At 39.1% G+C, this 13968-nt stretch overlaps 2 protein-coding genes across 4 annotated transcripts in view; one reads left to right on the forward strand and one right to left on the reverse strand.

Annotated features, from left to right (window-relative positions):
* Positions 1–128: 128 nt before the first annotated feature.
* cnih4 (cornichon family member 4) lies at positions 129–6461 on the forward strand. 2 transcript variants are annotated; one of them, XM_084435271.1, is made up of 5 exons: positions 129–282; positions 644–712; positions 3546–3658; positions 3749–3889; positions 5032–6461. In XM_084435271.1, the coding sequence occupies exons 1-5, from the start codon at positions 214–216 to the stop codon at positions 5057–5059; spliced, it is 420 nt and encodes a 139-aa protein (XP_084291397.1). In that variant the 5' UTR covers positions 129–213; the 3' UTR covers positions 5060–6461. The 2 variants fall into 2 exon arrangements, with proteins under 2 accessions (XP_084291397.1, XP_084291398.1); XM_084435272.1 differs by having other exon boundaries at positions 179–344.
* A 2080-nt stretch (positions 6462–8541) lies between these two features.
* wdr26a (WD repeat domain 26a) overlaps positions 8542–13968 on the reverse strand; it is a 39588-nt gene continuing 34161 nt past the window's right edge. The window contains exons 12-14 of one of the 2 annotated variants that reach the window (XM_084435414.1): positions 12925–13054; positions 12657–12851; positions 8542–9931 (exon numbers count right to left, since the gene is read on the reverse strand). In XM_084435414.1, coding sequence (XP_084291540.1) covers positions 9909–9931; positions 12657–12851; positions 12925–13054 — 348 coding nt within the window. In that variant the 3' untranslated portion in view covers positions 8542–9908. Of the gene's footprint in view, positions 9932–12613; positions 12852–12924; positions 13055–13968 lie in introns of both variants that reach the window. The other variant, XM_084435415.1, reaches the window with a different exon arrangement.

Genomic DNA, 13968 nt, shown 5'->3' on the forward strand with positions numbered 1-13968 from the left:
AGCATTTATGTTTTTGCTGCTATTTAGATTTTTTAATTCCATTAAGTGAGTGTTTAGTGAGGCATGTTGTGTATTTCATTCAAGCCATCAAAAATCTTTTGTTGTTGAATGATTGGGTTCCGCCGAACGGTGGCGCTCGTGAGATTCAACACTGTCGGTTCAGCGCGAGAGAAGAATCACACCGGAAGCGGAAGGGAAACCGGAAGTGCAGAAATGGAGGCTGCCGTGTTCATTCTATCACTCGTCGACTGCTGTGCTTTAATATTCCTCTCGGTTTATTTCGTATCCTTTATTAACGCTTCGCATGAATGAAGATGTGTCTCATTGACCGCGTCTCAGCAGGGGTTTGTTGAGTTGTGCTTCATGTTAGCAGGAGCTGCTCGCTGCACACTGTGATTGCGGATTCTTTAGTTTTTGTTAATCATTAATGATGATTTATCTTTATAATGTGTGTTTCACTCTATTACTATGTTTTAATATGATTCATTGAAGCTCAGTAATGTGAGATTATAGTGATTTCTCCTTCTGTCAGTGGAGGGATGGCTCATAAACAGGGTGGCAGATCTGTTTGAAATCAATTACAGATATAAGTTAGTTATTAATCATCATTTCTGATCTGTGTACTTTCCCTAACCCTGCTCAGATTATTACTCTGTCTGATCTGGAGTGTGACTACATCAATGCTCGAGCTTGCTGCTCCAAGTTAAACAAAGTAAGTCTGGATTGTGAAGTTAAACGTGAAAATTCATTAATAACATGATTGTATTAAGTAATGATTGGCAAAGAATGATATCCATCCATCTATCTATCTATATGTGTGTGTGTGTGTGTGTGTGTGTGTGTGTGTGTGTTTTCTCTTCCTTGGAAGGTTAGTTGTGTAATTCATAGAAATTTTTTTCCACTCAAGTTTCTGATTATATCGTTTGTGTTTAAATGAATTCATTTCTGTTTGACATTAAAGCTGCAGTCCGTAACTTTTTTGGGTTAAAAATTATCCAAAATAATTTTTTGAGCAGGTACATAACCAGCCAGTGTTCAAAACTCTCTGTTTGCCGTAGCTCGACTCAAAACGGTAAGCTTGTAATAATGTTTTTAACTCCAGTGGTACTGGTGGATTTCCGCTGGAAATTGGAGCATGTCTTTGCGTCATTACGTCACATCTGTCCACATGAAGAAGAGTCTCGGCTAGTCGGCTATGAGTGTGAGGATGCTGGAGGTGGAGATTTATAGCCTTTTCTCACAGCACTGGATATAATTACACTTATCAATTTGATGGCGGATCCAGAAAGGTTCAAACGACAATCACCAGGAGATTCACCCGCTGTAAAACGCAAAAGACTTCGGACTTCGGAGCGGCTACAGAAAAACAGAGACTGCAACCCTGACGGCCCATGCGAAAACAAGGATAAATATCGGAAGGGCATTAAAGGGATACTCCACTTTTTTTGGAAATAGGCTCATTTTACACCTCCCCCAGAGTTAAACAGTTGAGTTTTACCGTTTTCGAATCCATTCAGCCGATCTCCGGGTCTGGCGGTACCACTTTTAGCATAGCTTAGCATAGATCATTGAATCGGACAAGACCATTAGCATCTCTCTCAAAAAAATGACCAAAGAGTTTCGATATTTTTCCTATTTAAAACTTGACTCTTGTGTAGTTACATCGTGTACTAAGACTTTGCTGCCGTACCATGAGTGCAGCAGGCGTAATGATATGACGCAGCGCCTGAAAATAGTCCCCAGCTCGGTAACTTCCAACGTGACCGGGACTAAGTTTGTCTAACCTATTAGACCTATTTTCAGGCGCTGCATCATATCATTACGCCTGCTTGACTCATGGTACAGCAGCAAAGTTTCTTGATTATTACGCGGGAATGAGAGTATAGTTCCTAGCCATATCAGCCTAGAAAATCGCAACTTTACATTTTCCGTCGGTCTTAGTACACGATGTAACTACAGAAGAGTCAAGTTTTAAATAGGAAAAATATCGAAACTATTTGGTCATTTTTTTGAGAGAGATGCTAATGGTCTTGTCCGATTCAATGATCTATGCTAAGCTATGCTAAAAGTGGTACCGCCAGACCCGGAGTTCGGCTGAATGGATTCGAAAACGGTAAAACTCAACTGTTTAACTCTGGGGGAGGTGTAAAATGAGCCTATTTCCAAAAAAAGTGGAGTATCCCTTTAAATGTAGTCACACAATGCTAACAAAGAAAGTTGATAAAGTATAATTTGCACAGTTTGACATATGATATGATAAGCGTTCATTAGATTTAATCAGTGTGATTTACTGCTATGCTTTTTTCCCCTTAGTTGGTCAGAAGTGGATGTTACTTGTTCAGATTTCATATTTTCCGGTGAAAATTCGTACGCTGGTCAAACTTCCAAAAAGTATAATCTGTGATTGTGAATGCCAGGGTCCACACCGGTGGCGACTGACAGCCGCACATTCTCCTCAAAACACTGGATTCATCCGCGCTGTGCCGTGCCGAGGCACAACCCACGTCAAGTTGACAATTCCGTGAATAACTGCAATTGCAGATTTCGAACACAGATGGCGACAAAGAGGAAAAACTACGGACTGCAGCTTTAAAGTTCTGAATGTGCTGTAGAAGTTTCACTAGTGCTCTCAGACTTCTGAACCACACTGAATCTCTCAAACAACAAAATCTTTCACACTGAAAAAAAAAAAAAACCTCACAATTGCGAGATATAAATTGACACAGTGGTGAGAATTGTTATCATTAGAATGTAAAAATCAGATTTTGAGTTCATTTTGTGTTTATAATAGACAGACACAGGAATGTGACGAGTTTATTTTTTCCCGCATTTCAAAAGTGCCTCTGCTTGTAGAAAATGTCCGATCTTCTGGTGTGTGTGTGTGTGTGTGTGTGTGTGTGAGTGAAGCATTCTGAAGCCTGTGCTGTGTGTTCAGTGTATCTTTTGGTGTGTGTGTGTGTGAAGCGTTCTGAAGCCTGTGCTGTGTGTTCAGTGTATCTTTTGGTGTGTGTGTGTAAGCGTTCTGAAGCCTGTGCTGTGTGTTCAGTGTGTGAGTGAGTGAGTGAGTGAGTGAAGCGTTCTGAAGCCTGTGGTGTGTGTGTGTGTGTAAGCGTTCTGAAGCCTGTGCTGTGTGTTCAGTGTGTGTGAGTGAGTGAGTGAAGCGTTCTGAAGCCTGTGGTGTGTGTGTAAGCGTTCTGAAGCCTGTGCTGTGTGAGTATGTGTAAGCGTTCTGAAGCCTGTGGTGTGTGTGTAAGCGTTCTGAAGCCTGTGGTGTGTGTGTGTGTGTGTGTGTAAGCGTTCTGAAGCCTGTGGTGTGTGTGTAAGCGTTCTGAAGCCTGTGGTGTGTGTGTGTGTGTGAGTGAGTGAAGCGTTCTGAAGCCTGTGGTGTGTGTGTGTAAGCGTTCTGAAGCCTGTGCTGTGTGAGTGTGTGTAAGCGTTCTGAAGCCTGTGGTGTGTGTGTGTGTGAGTGAGTGAAGCGTTCTGAAGCCTGTGGTGTGTGTGTGTGTGTGTGTGTAAGCGTTCTGAAGCCTGTGCTGTGTGTTCAGTGGGTTATACCGGAGATGATCGGTCAGGCTCTGGCCACAGTCCTGATGCTGGTGTCCATGCACTGGTTCGTGTTCCTGCTCAACTTACCTGTGGCATCATGGAACGTTTACAGGTGATATATCTCAATCACACAGAACACACACACACAGTATATAACCCTGAGAAACACTCCAGCCCTGTCATCATTAATGCCTGTGAACAGATACGTGAAGGTCCCCATGGGGAACATGGGAGTGTATGATCCCACGGAGATCCACAACAGAGGCCAGCTCAAGTCCCATATGAAGGAAGCCATGATCAAACTGGGCTTCCACCTCCTCTGCTTCTTCATCTACCTGTACAGGTAAGACAACAACCTTATCGCTCATGTTGCTGGAATCTCACAGCGTCGCGTCTGTCAAAGGCCACATGACTGTACAGCGCTTTGGGTGTACAGTAGCACATATGAAAAGCACTATATAATGCCTCATTCAGTCATTATAGTTTGTGTAATTTGGTGTTGGCGAGAATATGAAACTGCTGATGATGCGGTGTTTCCTCGGGTCACAGTGATATATATTATATATATAAATGGGTCAATGACGTGACGGGTCATTTTTTTGTCCAAAGGCCTTAATAATAATAATAAAAAAACAAATATATAACATCCAAAGTATGTAAGGTAGTGCAACTTGATCTCTTTTACTGAATCCAAAAGGTTTTATTTATATTTTACTACATATAAAGGTATTTTAAAGATTTTGAAGTGTCAAAAGGTCATTCGGTAAAACCGATATAGTAAATATTTAAATGGTATAATATTGTTGTTAATAACTAAAGGAACTACAATAAGACAAATATAAAGCAGATAAGGCTCTTTTTCTCCTTTCCCTGTGCAGTGTTTTACTGGAATATGTGTGAGTGTTTAGAGTAGTCCAATAAATGATTACATTTATGAGATCAGTGATCATTTTATTTAATATTTCTTCTGTGGTACACACTATATACTATCTCAACATCAATGTCAAATCAGTTTTTAACTTTCAAATCAGTGGGTAAACCCAATGACTTTTTTGGTGACAAATTTTGTCCATCTTGTAAAAAATGACAAAAAACTGTTAATTGATTGTACAAACCACACAATCTTATTGTTAACACCTAGGTACACTAAAAAATGGTTTCAGATATAGTTATATCTCCATTCTAGTTTTTTTACACTTTTAAAAACCTTATTCGTCAATGACCCATATATATATATATGTGTGTGTGTGTGTGTGTGTATGTTTATTTTACAATAAAATATTGTTGAAATTTGGAAAGTCTTCAGTTGATCACATGCCTGTATACTAAATTCCACAAAACATACTATTAAATCACATATAATCTAGAAATGACCCATCTAGCAGTGTGTTAGTCGGCAGATTAAAAGAGTAAACGGCTAGTAAGAAGAGCTGTAGCGCAAGTGTGTGTGTGAACGAGGCTCATCATCTCTGGTGTGTTTTTCAGCATGATCCTGGCGCTCATCAACGACTGACCCGCAACAGTCTTCTGAACACACACTGCCAAATCATAAACTGGCCTTTACACTTTGCGAAGAACTTCATGAATCCCAATCAGAAGATCAAGCCCAGCTCTCCTCAAGACCTCATCACTCGCTCCCCACAGAAACAGCACGTCAGCTGACCTTCAGTCGTGTGTGTGTGTGTGTGTGTGTTTCCTGCACTGACTGCTTCTCAGGGCTGAAGCATCGAGACAATCGCACTGATTCAGAACACACACACACACACACACACACCAACAAAACATGCCCATGTCACATCCAAACCAAGAACAAATATGCACGTGCAGATTAAGCCTGTTTTAGGACCGTTGGGATTATTTTCATGGCAATTAATGGCAAGTATTATTACTGTAATGTTTACGGTTGAGGTTTTTTTTATTTTCTTATTGCAACACTCCATGCTTGTTCTGTTGTTTTAAAGTAGAATATGTTAAAAACAGTACAGCAGATATTACTGTGACGCACAAGTGCAGTCGGGAGTGTTTCGCAGTGTGGTAATGACTGGGAACAAAACGTGCTAGTCATCTAAATAATCTCTTTTTGTGTCTTTTTGATTATTGTGTGATTTCTGACCTGGATATGATCTTCTGTTCCACATGCACTCATATGTTTTTAAAATGTCTTTTGTTGGAAGAGGGGTGTGTTTCTGGTTTTGAGTTTGAGTGATTCAGCAGAACACTAATGACCAGAACAAGCCTCTGATTCACATCAGCTTCCCCAGTCTGACATGTCAATGGCTTGTGTTTGTGTAGATTTCATTGCTTTTGTGCCTCCTGCTTTTCAGATCCGCAAGCTGAAACTGAAGACTGTGTTTAGAACCATTACGAATTTTTTTTTTAATGATATTTTAATGAAAATTAGGCACATTTCCCCCAGTATTGTCATTGCAGTGCTGTTTTCTAAATGAGTCTAATTACAGTAATAATGTAATGCATATCGTAGTGTTGATGCTGCCTGCTGATTTCTGGACATATTCATTTTTAATGGTGGAGATGAACATGGATTGTCATTGAAATATCGTCTCGGTACAAAACATCTTAATGGTGCTTAAAACGGATGTAATTAGTTTGAGACGAGATCTTTGATTGATTGATTTTGAAATGTGACTGACACGCACAGTGAACGCTGGGTAAGCGTGTGTTTAGTTCCCTCGGCTCTACACTGCGCAGGTCTAGTGATGCGTCCAGCCAAACAGTGCATCACATGATCGGAAGCGACTTCATCAGTCGTTGAATGGTCCTGTTCGATGCCGTGTCTCAATGTACCAGTCGTTTGACGAGGGTTTGTAATCATGTGAAATCCGTGTCATCTGTTTTTGTTTTTTATGCATATTTGCGGTTGTGGGGTTTCTTAAATAAAAAGATGATTATGAATATCAAGTTTTCACAATGCATTCATATTCAATTAGATGCACATTATACATTGCAATCCAGTTGTTCTAAAACTACATTTTGGATTTTTTTTTTTTCATAGAAAATGGAGATCAATCATTGGATATTTTCAATTTTTTTGAATGCTTAAATGCATTTGCTATTGCAATTCTACCAGTGTTATTAAACATCGTTGGGATACTAATATAGATTTTATTAATATTTTGCTTTTTTTTGTGTGTTTTCATTTTAGTTTAGGGTCCAATTAACTAGTTGCCTATCATCATGCATATTGCTAGGATATTAGCTGTTTATTAGTACTTATAAAGCACATATTAATACCTTATTCTGCATGATCATATTCTACATCCCTTAATCCACCCAATCCCTAAATTTAACAACTACCAAGAATTGGACCCTAATCTAAAGTGTGACCTAAAGGTTTAGTAATTTTTAGTTTTTGTCACTTTTATTAGTTTTTGTCTGACCAGTTGGGTCACGCTTTAGTTTAGGGTCCAATTATCACTATATTAACTATGACTTTTCCCCCAACAAACTCATAATTACTGCTTATTAATAGTCAGTAAGGTTGTTTAGGTATTGGGTGGATTAAGGGATGTAGAATATGTTCATGCAAAATATGTGCTTTATAAGTACTAATAAACAGCCAATATCCTAGTAATATGCATGATAATAAGATACTAGTTAATAGTGAGAATTGGACCTTAAACTAAAGTGTTACCCACAGTTTTATTTCACTGTTTCAATCAAGAACTGGAAAAGTCATGGGCATTTATTTCTATAATGGGGAAAATCTTATTTGACGACAAACTAAATCACAACAAATTCCATCGTCGGACCTTTTTGACCATTAAACCAGCAGAAGTGACGACTTGATAGTTTAAAACCCTGAATGCTTTATTGAAAGTATGTATACATAACACCTCTCCTACAGAACATTACATAATAGTACAATCACTTAGAATAATAACACACTGAAATGCAAATAAGATCCTCAGATCCTGACTGCAATAAACGTAAGTCTCCACCAGAACTCCACCCAGGGCGCTACCGTTGCCCCGCGGCTCAAGCACATGAAGTCAAACTAAGACTGAAAAGAAACACAAATATCCAGAAGAAAAGGAAAGATCATTTGCATAAACCAGAACGTACAACACCACGACTGTGTGTGTGATATCTCCACATGTGAGAGGGTGTTACTGCATGCACCTGTTCGTTCTTTCCGCTTGTGCGCGTCAGTCCTCGCTAGCGGAACAGGTCTGGCTGGTCAGGGTACGAATAACCTGTACAAGGAGTTTACCTGATGCAGGTGAGAAACGCTTAACATTTGTACGGGAGGATACATGGCAAGAAATATACACGTGTTATATTTTTATTTATATATATATATATAAATAAAAGTGCTGTCAAATTGATTAATCGCAGTTAGTCGCATCTAACATAAAAGTTTATGATATCTAGATATATATATTAGTGCTGTCAAATCGATTAATCACATCTAACTAAAGTTTGTTTTTACATAATGTGTATTATTTATATATATATATACTGTATATACACACATATTTATACATGTGTATATGTATACAGACACATACACACATAAAATACATATAAATATAATAATATATACACACATATATAAACAAACTTATGTTAGATGCGATTAATCACGACTAATCGATTTGACAGCACTATTTTATGTGTGTGGTCATATGTGTATACACACACACACACACACAATAACACTATATATTGTTTTATTACATTAAATAAAAATTTTAATTTTAACACAAGGCCCTATGCATACATACGTTTGTTTATACAATATGTAAATGCACATATGTTAGACGCGATTAATCATTTTGACATCACAAATATATATATATATATAGATTCCTTATATACATGTATATGAAGAGCACATAATAACAGAATAAATCATAGTGGGCAAAGTTTCTTTCGCTCGACTGATGAATACCTAAATTATTTCAGGGTACACCCGCGTGTACTAATGCATAATATGGTACGAAAGTAAATAAGAAATTCACAAATAGAAAAAAGCATTCGAGACATCCTTTATATGATAATACAAGGGGAAAAAAAGGCTAAACAAATTATAAATCAACCCAAAATAAAATCAATTAAACTAAGAAAATCATAGCTGATGAATAATCATATACAAGTCTAGAAAAGCATTAAAAAAAAAAAAAAAACATAAAAAGTCAAGAAGTGATAATATGAAAGAGGAAACGGGACCCGAGGGGAGAATATGACGCAACGAACATGATGGAAACATATGTGAGAGTCTGTTCATTCGTTCACTATGCTGGCGTACTTACCGTCACAACATCATTTCTCATACACTAACAGCCTGGACCGTGTTGCAGACACCTACTAGCCACTTACGTCAAGTCAAAGTTTGCACGCTGCAGGCTGATATTTACATGTGGGACGTGACATCAGCACGTGTGTGTGTGTCGTTAGCAGGACGACTATAGCAAGCCTATACGGGTCGCAGGTGCGCTTTCAACCCCGTTACCAGAAAATAATAACCATGTCCTGTTATGCGTCTGTCTTTGTAAATCTACATCGGCTCGTCACAAGAATAAAGATTAATAATCCGTCGCCTCTAGAAAACCTTCCCCCTTTCATAATTAGCATAATAAAGTACCATAAGCAATGAAAAAGAAAACTGCGGATCGGGGTCATGGTTGGAATTGTCTAATCGAAATGAATATCTAGCTGTTAAAAATGCCAGTGAATTCAGTCTTTTAAAAATGTCGTGGGTCACAGAGGGAAAGGAGAACGATATCTTATATCTCTGCTGGTGAAGACACTTACTTTCAAGCATACGAATTGGCTTAAAGAAGTTCATGCTGAAAAATAAGGATATGATTGGTTTGCTCTCCGTTTACACGTGCGTCTTTGAGACCACGGAGAAGTTCGCACATGCCGGAAAAGCATTTTTTTCTTTTTTTCTTTTGTCCCCTGGCTGAGTGAATATTGTACAGAACACAAAGCAAGCCTGTGGCCTTGATTCATTCACAATAATAAATTAAAGCCGTAATAAATAAGGTTGTTTGTCCGTGTGGGTGAGTGTGTGTGTGTGTGTGTGTGTGCGCATGTGGGTTCAGGAGGCAGTCGTCCACTCAGGATGCAGTGTAGAAAGGAGGAGGAGGAGGAGGAGGAGGGGCTTAAGCCGAAGAGGGGCGTGTCCTCGGCGTGTCCGTTTCGGATTTGAAGTCAGATGTGTAAGGGCAGCAGCCGGCTTCATGTTGTTCGAGTGAAACGGCGTGGGGATGTGAAACCGCCAGGAAAAAACATCCGTCTGCCGTACGATTTACTTATATTTTCATTCTTCATTCACAAAGTCTATAGTGTGTCTCACTGTATGTTTTCCAAAGTGGACATCTGCTCCAGAGTCAACATCAACTGTCCATGCTATAGCATTCTGCAGGAGAAGAGAAGCAGAGAGACCACAGTGACACACTAGTCATCTTTCTAACGTGTGCTATTCAACTCAGTTTAAAGTGCCCCATTATGCTTTTTTTTGGATATTCCCTTTCATGCAGTGTGTGATATGGCCGTTTGTGAATGTAAAAGATCTGCAAAGTTTTAAAGATCAAAATGCAGATAAATGGAGTTACTGTCTCCCAAAAGAAAGAATCGATTCTGAACTGCGGAAACGAGTTGTCAGTTATTCCAGTTTCACTTCCTGTTACAAACCTATGTAACAATGTAACAAATTTGCATAATGCAAATGGTCTTCATTGGCTGCCCGTGAACAATGTCTACTTTGACCCGCCCTCAAACACTGTAGTTGTAGCAAGAGTACACCAATCACAACAGACTGGGCCATCTGACCAATCAGAGCAGAGTAGACCAATTATAACAGACTGGGCCATCTGACCAATCAGAGCAGAGTAGACCAATCACAACAGACTGGGTCATCTGACCAATCAGAGCAGAGTAGACCAATCATAACAGACTGGGCCATCTGACCAATCAGAGCAGAGTAGACCAATCACAACAGTCTGGGCCATCTGACCAATCAGAGCAGAGTCGACCAATCACAACAGTCTGGGCCATCTGACCAATCAGAGCAGAGGAGGCTCTCGGAAAGGAGAGAGACTGAATCCTTTATCGAACCGTCGAACTGTTTCAGACACCGAGGAAAGAGGTGATGCTGCATTGTATAAAATAAGAAAATGAAAGTGTTTTTTTTTTACTATGGATGCATTTTTGCACATTTGGAACGTTTAAAGGGCACCTATTATGCCCCTTTTCACAAGATGTAAAATAAGTCTCTGATGTCCCCAGAGTGTGTATGTGAAGTTTTAGCTCAAAATACCCAACAGATCATTTTTTACTGCATGTTTCAATTGTCAATTTTTTGGGGCTCAGAAAAATGCGCTGTTTTAGTGTGTATCCCTTTAAATGCAAATTAATTGCTGCTGCACGGCCCAGTGGGCGGAGCCTCACGAGCTCCCGCTCAGAGCCAGGACAATCTCATCTGATAATATCAGAACAGAAACTCTGAGTTGCGGTGTTCATTTCGACTCGGAGTCGGACAATAATGCCCACATAGCCAGAGAATATATGCTGTATGGAGATAGAACAGGAATAGCTTAGTTTAATTACTGTTATAATTTACTTGTCATCTGCTTTTATCCACTATTAACACAAGCCTGCTGTAGCAGACCCCGTCCGAATGATGACCAAAATATACTGATGAGTTCAATTAAGTTTATTGTACCTCACACAAAAGATGAAGCCTTAGTTTTACTCCAGAAAATCACTGTAAGAGCCGAATAAACAGTATATAAGTGTGCATTAAAGTCTTATCCATAAACTCTCTCTCTCTCCCTTTCATTATCATCAACATACACAGCGAAATACACAAAACACTCGTTACAACTGACAATAAACAAATATATACACACCTTTTCAGTGGGTGCTTAATAAACTGGTAAACTGTATATCCACGACTGGATGAGCTGTGATAAAGTGCGCACTCTCACTTTCATTTCTGCCGTGGTCAGTAACGTTAGTCCTGTCGCTCTGGAGACCGTAAGCTGGATCACGAACAGTACAGATCCATCCTCGAGTAACAACCAGAGTAAATGAAGACTGCTATGTTCATTCTTACATCCAACAACAGCACACCTCAATCGCTTAGGAGACATTCTTGTCTACAGCTGCTCCGGCGTCGAAGCAATGGCGGACCCTGTGTCCAGCTCACTCAGGACGGGTCTATGCTCAAACTGCAGTGTCAATCAACAGTCGTGGGAGGGGCCTGTGCAAAGTGATGTCACATTGCGCCGAATCTGAGAACAGCTCGTTCTGAGACAGTGCTTATGATTTATGGGGATTTTTAAAAAAGCACTTGGTGGATTTTTATCATTATAGGGTGGTTGTGTACACACACTGCCAACACACATTTATGTGAATTTTGCATAATAGGTGCCCTTTAAAATAGCATAATGGGGCACTTTAATTCTGAATCTGAACTAAACATTTAAATTCCAGAAGCATATTAAAAAGCAATAGTTAAGAGTTGTTCGGATCCTCTATGTGCATTATAAAGTCCAGATTAGATGCCTACTTTGTGTCAAAAGAGCTTTTTATTATCTTAATTATTAAGGTAGTTAATATTATTATTAATTTTAGTTTCTGAATATTTATGAAAACATATCCAATTAGTTTTTAAAGATCTCAAGAAATGGCTTGACCAATGTAGCCGTTTCCCACTGAAACAGGAAGTCTGAACAGATGGTTTAAAATAGCTCTAATTCTCATTCATTTTCCCCAAAGGGATTTAAAAAAAAAAGTCTTTGTTAAAGCGTCACACAGCAACTGGGTAGTTGACAAGTTAAAATGTTAAAAACATTGAATGAACATGCAACATTTATTTGAATGTATAAGCGAAAGTGCATATTTAACATCATATAATTGATCACTATTTATAGGTTTTCAGACACATTTTTTTCCCTATTTTAAATGTTTAAATTCCATATAATCTCTCATTTCACATCAAATCTGCATGCAATACGATAAAAAAAATACAAAAAATATATAGCTAAATATGTGTAGATTTAGTTTAGCAAGTGTTCTATGTCAACTACCCACTTACATCAAACTAGGAGCATATTCCAGTCAGACGAGGAGGTTCATACCAGTTAGGCCCTCGGGCTCCTGGGAGTCCAGAAAGGGGGCGGGACCCCAGACCCGTATGGTGCCGTCGTCCGAGGCGCTGGCCATCAGGCCCGGCAGAACCGGGTTCCAGCTCACGCAGTTGACGGTGCGCGTGTGACCCGTCAGCTCGGCGATGGGCAGCTCGCTGCGCTTGTGCCAGATGTAAACTTTGTGGTCTAGAGACAACAGACGGTTCTCAAAACCCCATCAGACCTCAGCGGGAACTCACTCAGATCGGCGCACTCTTACCTTCACTGCCACTCGCAATAAAGTCCTCGTTGTAGCCGCCAAAACAGGAGTGGATGGTGTAGAAGCCCTGAGTCACACCTTGGTACTTCCTGACTAATACCCGGTCCTGCAGGTCCCACAGATGAACTCCCTAAACACGGCGAGAGAGGAACCGCTGAGTGAAAAGTACACCGAGACATCAGGTTTATTTACATGAGTAATGCGTCAAAGATTCCTCCGAGGGTTTAGCGGAACTAGCATGACCAAAATCTCATGAGGTAAATATTTACAACAAGGGCCCATTTAGTTAGCAACACCCAACGTCCTCCAACCCAGTCTATTCCCCACAGACAGAATCAAGTCCCGCCCTACATCTGCTCTAGTTCCAGAAGCCGTCTCACTCTGAGATATACGTCACAATAGGGATGAACTCTCGCTTCATGCTGACATCTATTCTTTTATTCGTTTATCTCCTAAATAACCATGTTTATGAGGGCTATTTTTAGATCATTTGGTCAATTAAATCCTTCTTAGACTTCTCTATTTTTGGTGCGTTTACACCATGTCGTAATTACCGTGATTATGAAATGCCAGACTACTCCTACTCTGAGACTCTCAGACTCAGAATTATGCATTTTAATGGCAACACTATCACACCAGAATTATTCAGTTTGAGTAATTAATAAACAAAAGCCGACATGCAAGTTATTAATAAGTTAGTAGGACATTACAAGTTTGTGCTCACTTCATTCTTCATTTATAATAACTTTTATAAATCATTAACAAACTTTATATAATGATTAACGGATCATTAGTTAATATATATACATATTCACATAGCTAAAATTATGAGATAATGTGTGTGTTAATGTTAACTAATGAACTTACTAAACGTTACATAGTGATTAACAGATCATGATTTAATGTAAATTAAAATGCTTATAAATGTTATTAAACTGTCAATTCATGTGATCATGCACTTCCTGAAAATATATAAATGTAAAAAAAAAAGAAGTGCATAAGGTAATATATGAACTAAAGTTTAATAAAAAAAAAATATTATAT

Source organism: Rutilus rutilus (assembly GCF_951802725.1).
Source record: "Rutilus rutilus genome assembly, chromosome: 17".
In the NCBI taxonomy this organism is placed as follows: Eukaryota; Metazoa; Chordata; class Actinopteri; order Cypriniformes; family Leuciscidae; genus Rutilus; species Rutilus rutilus.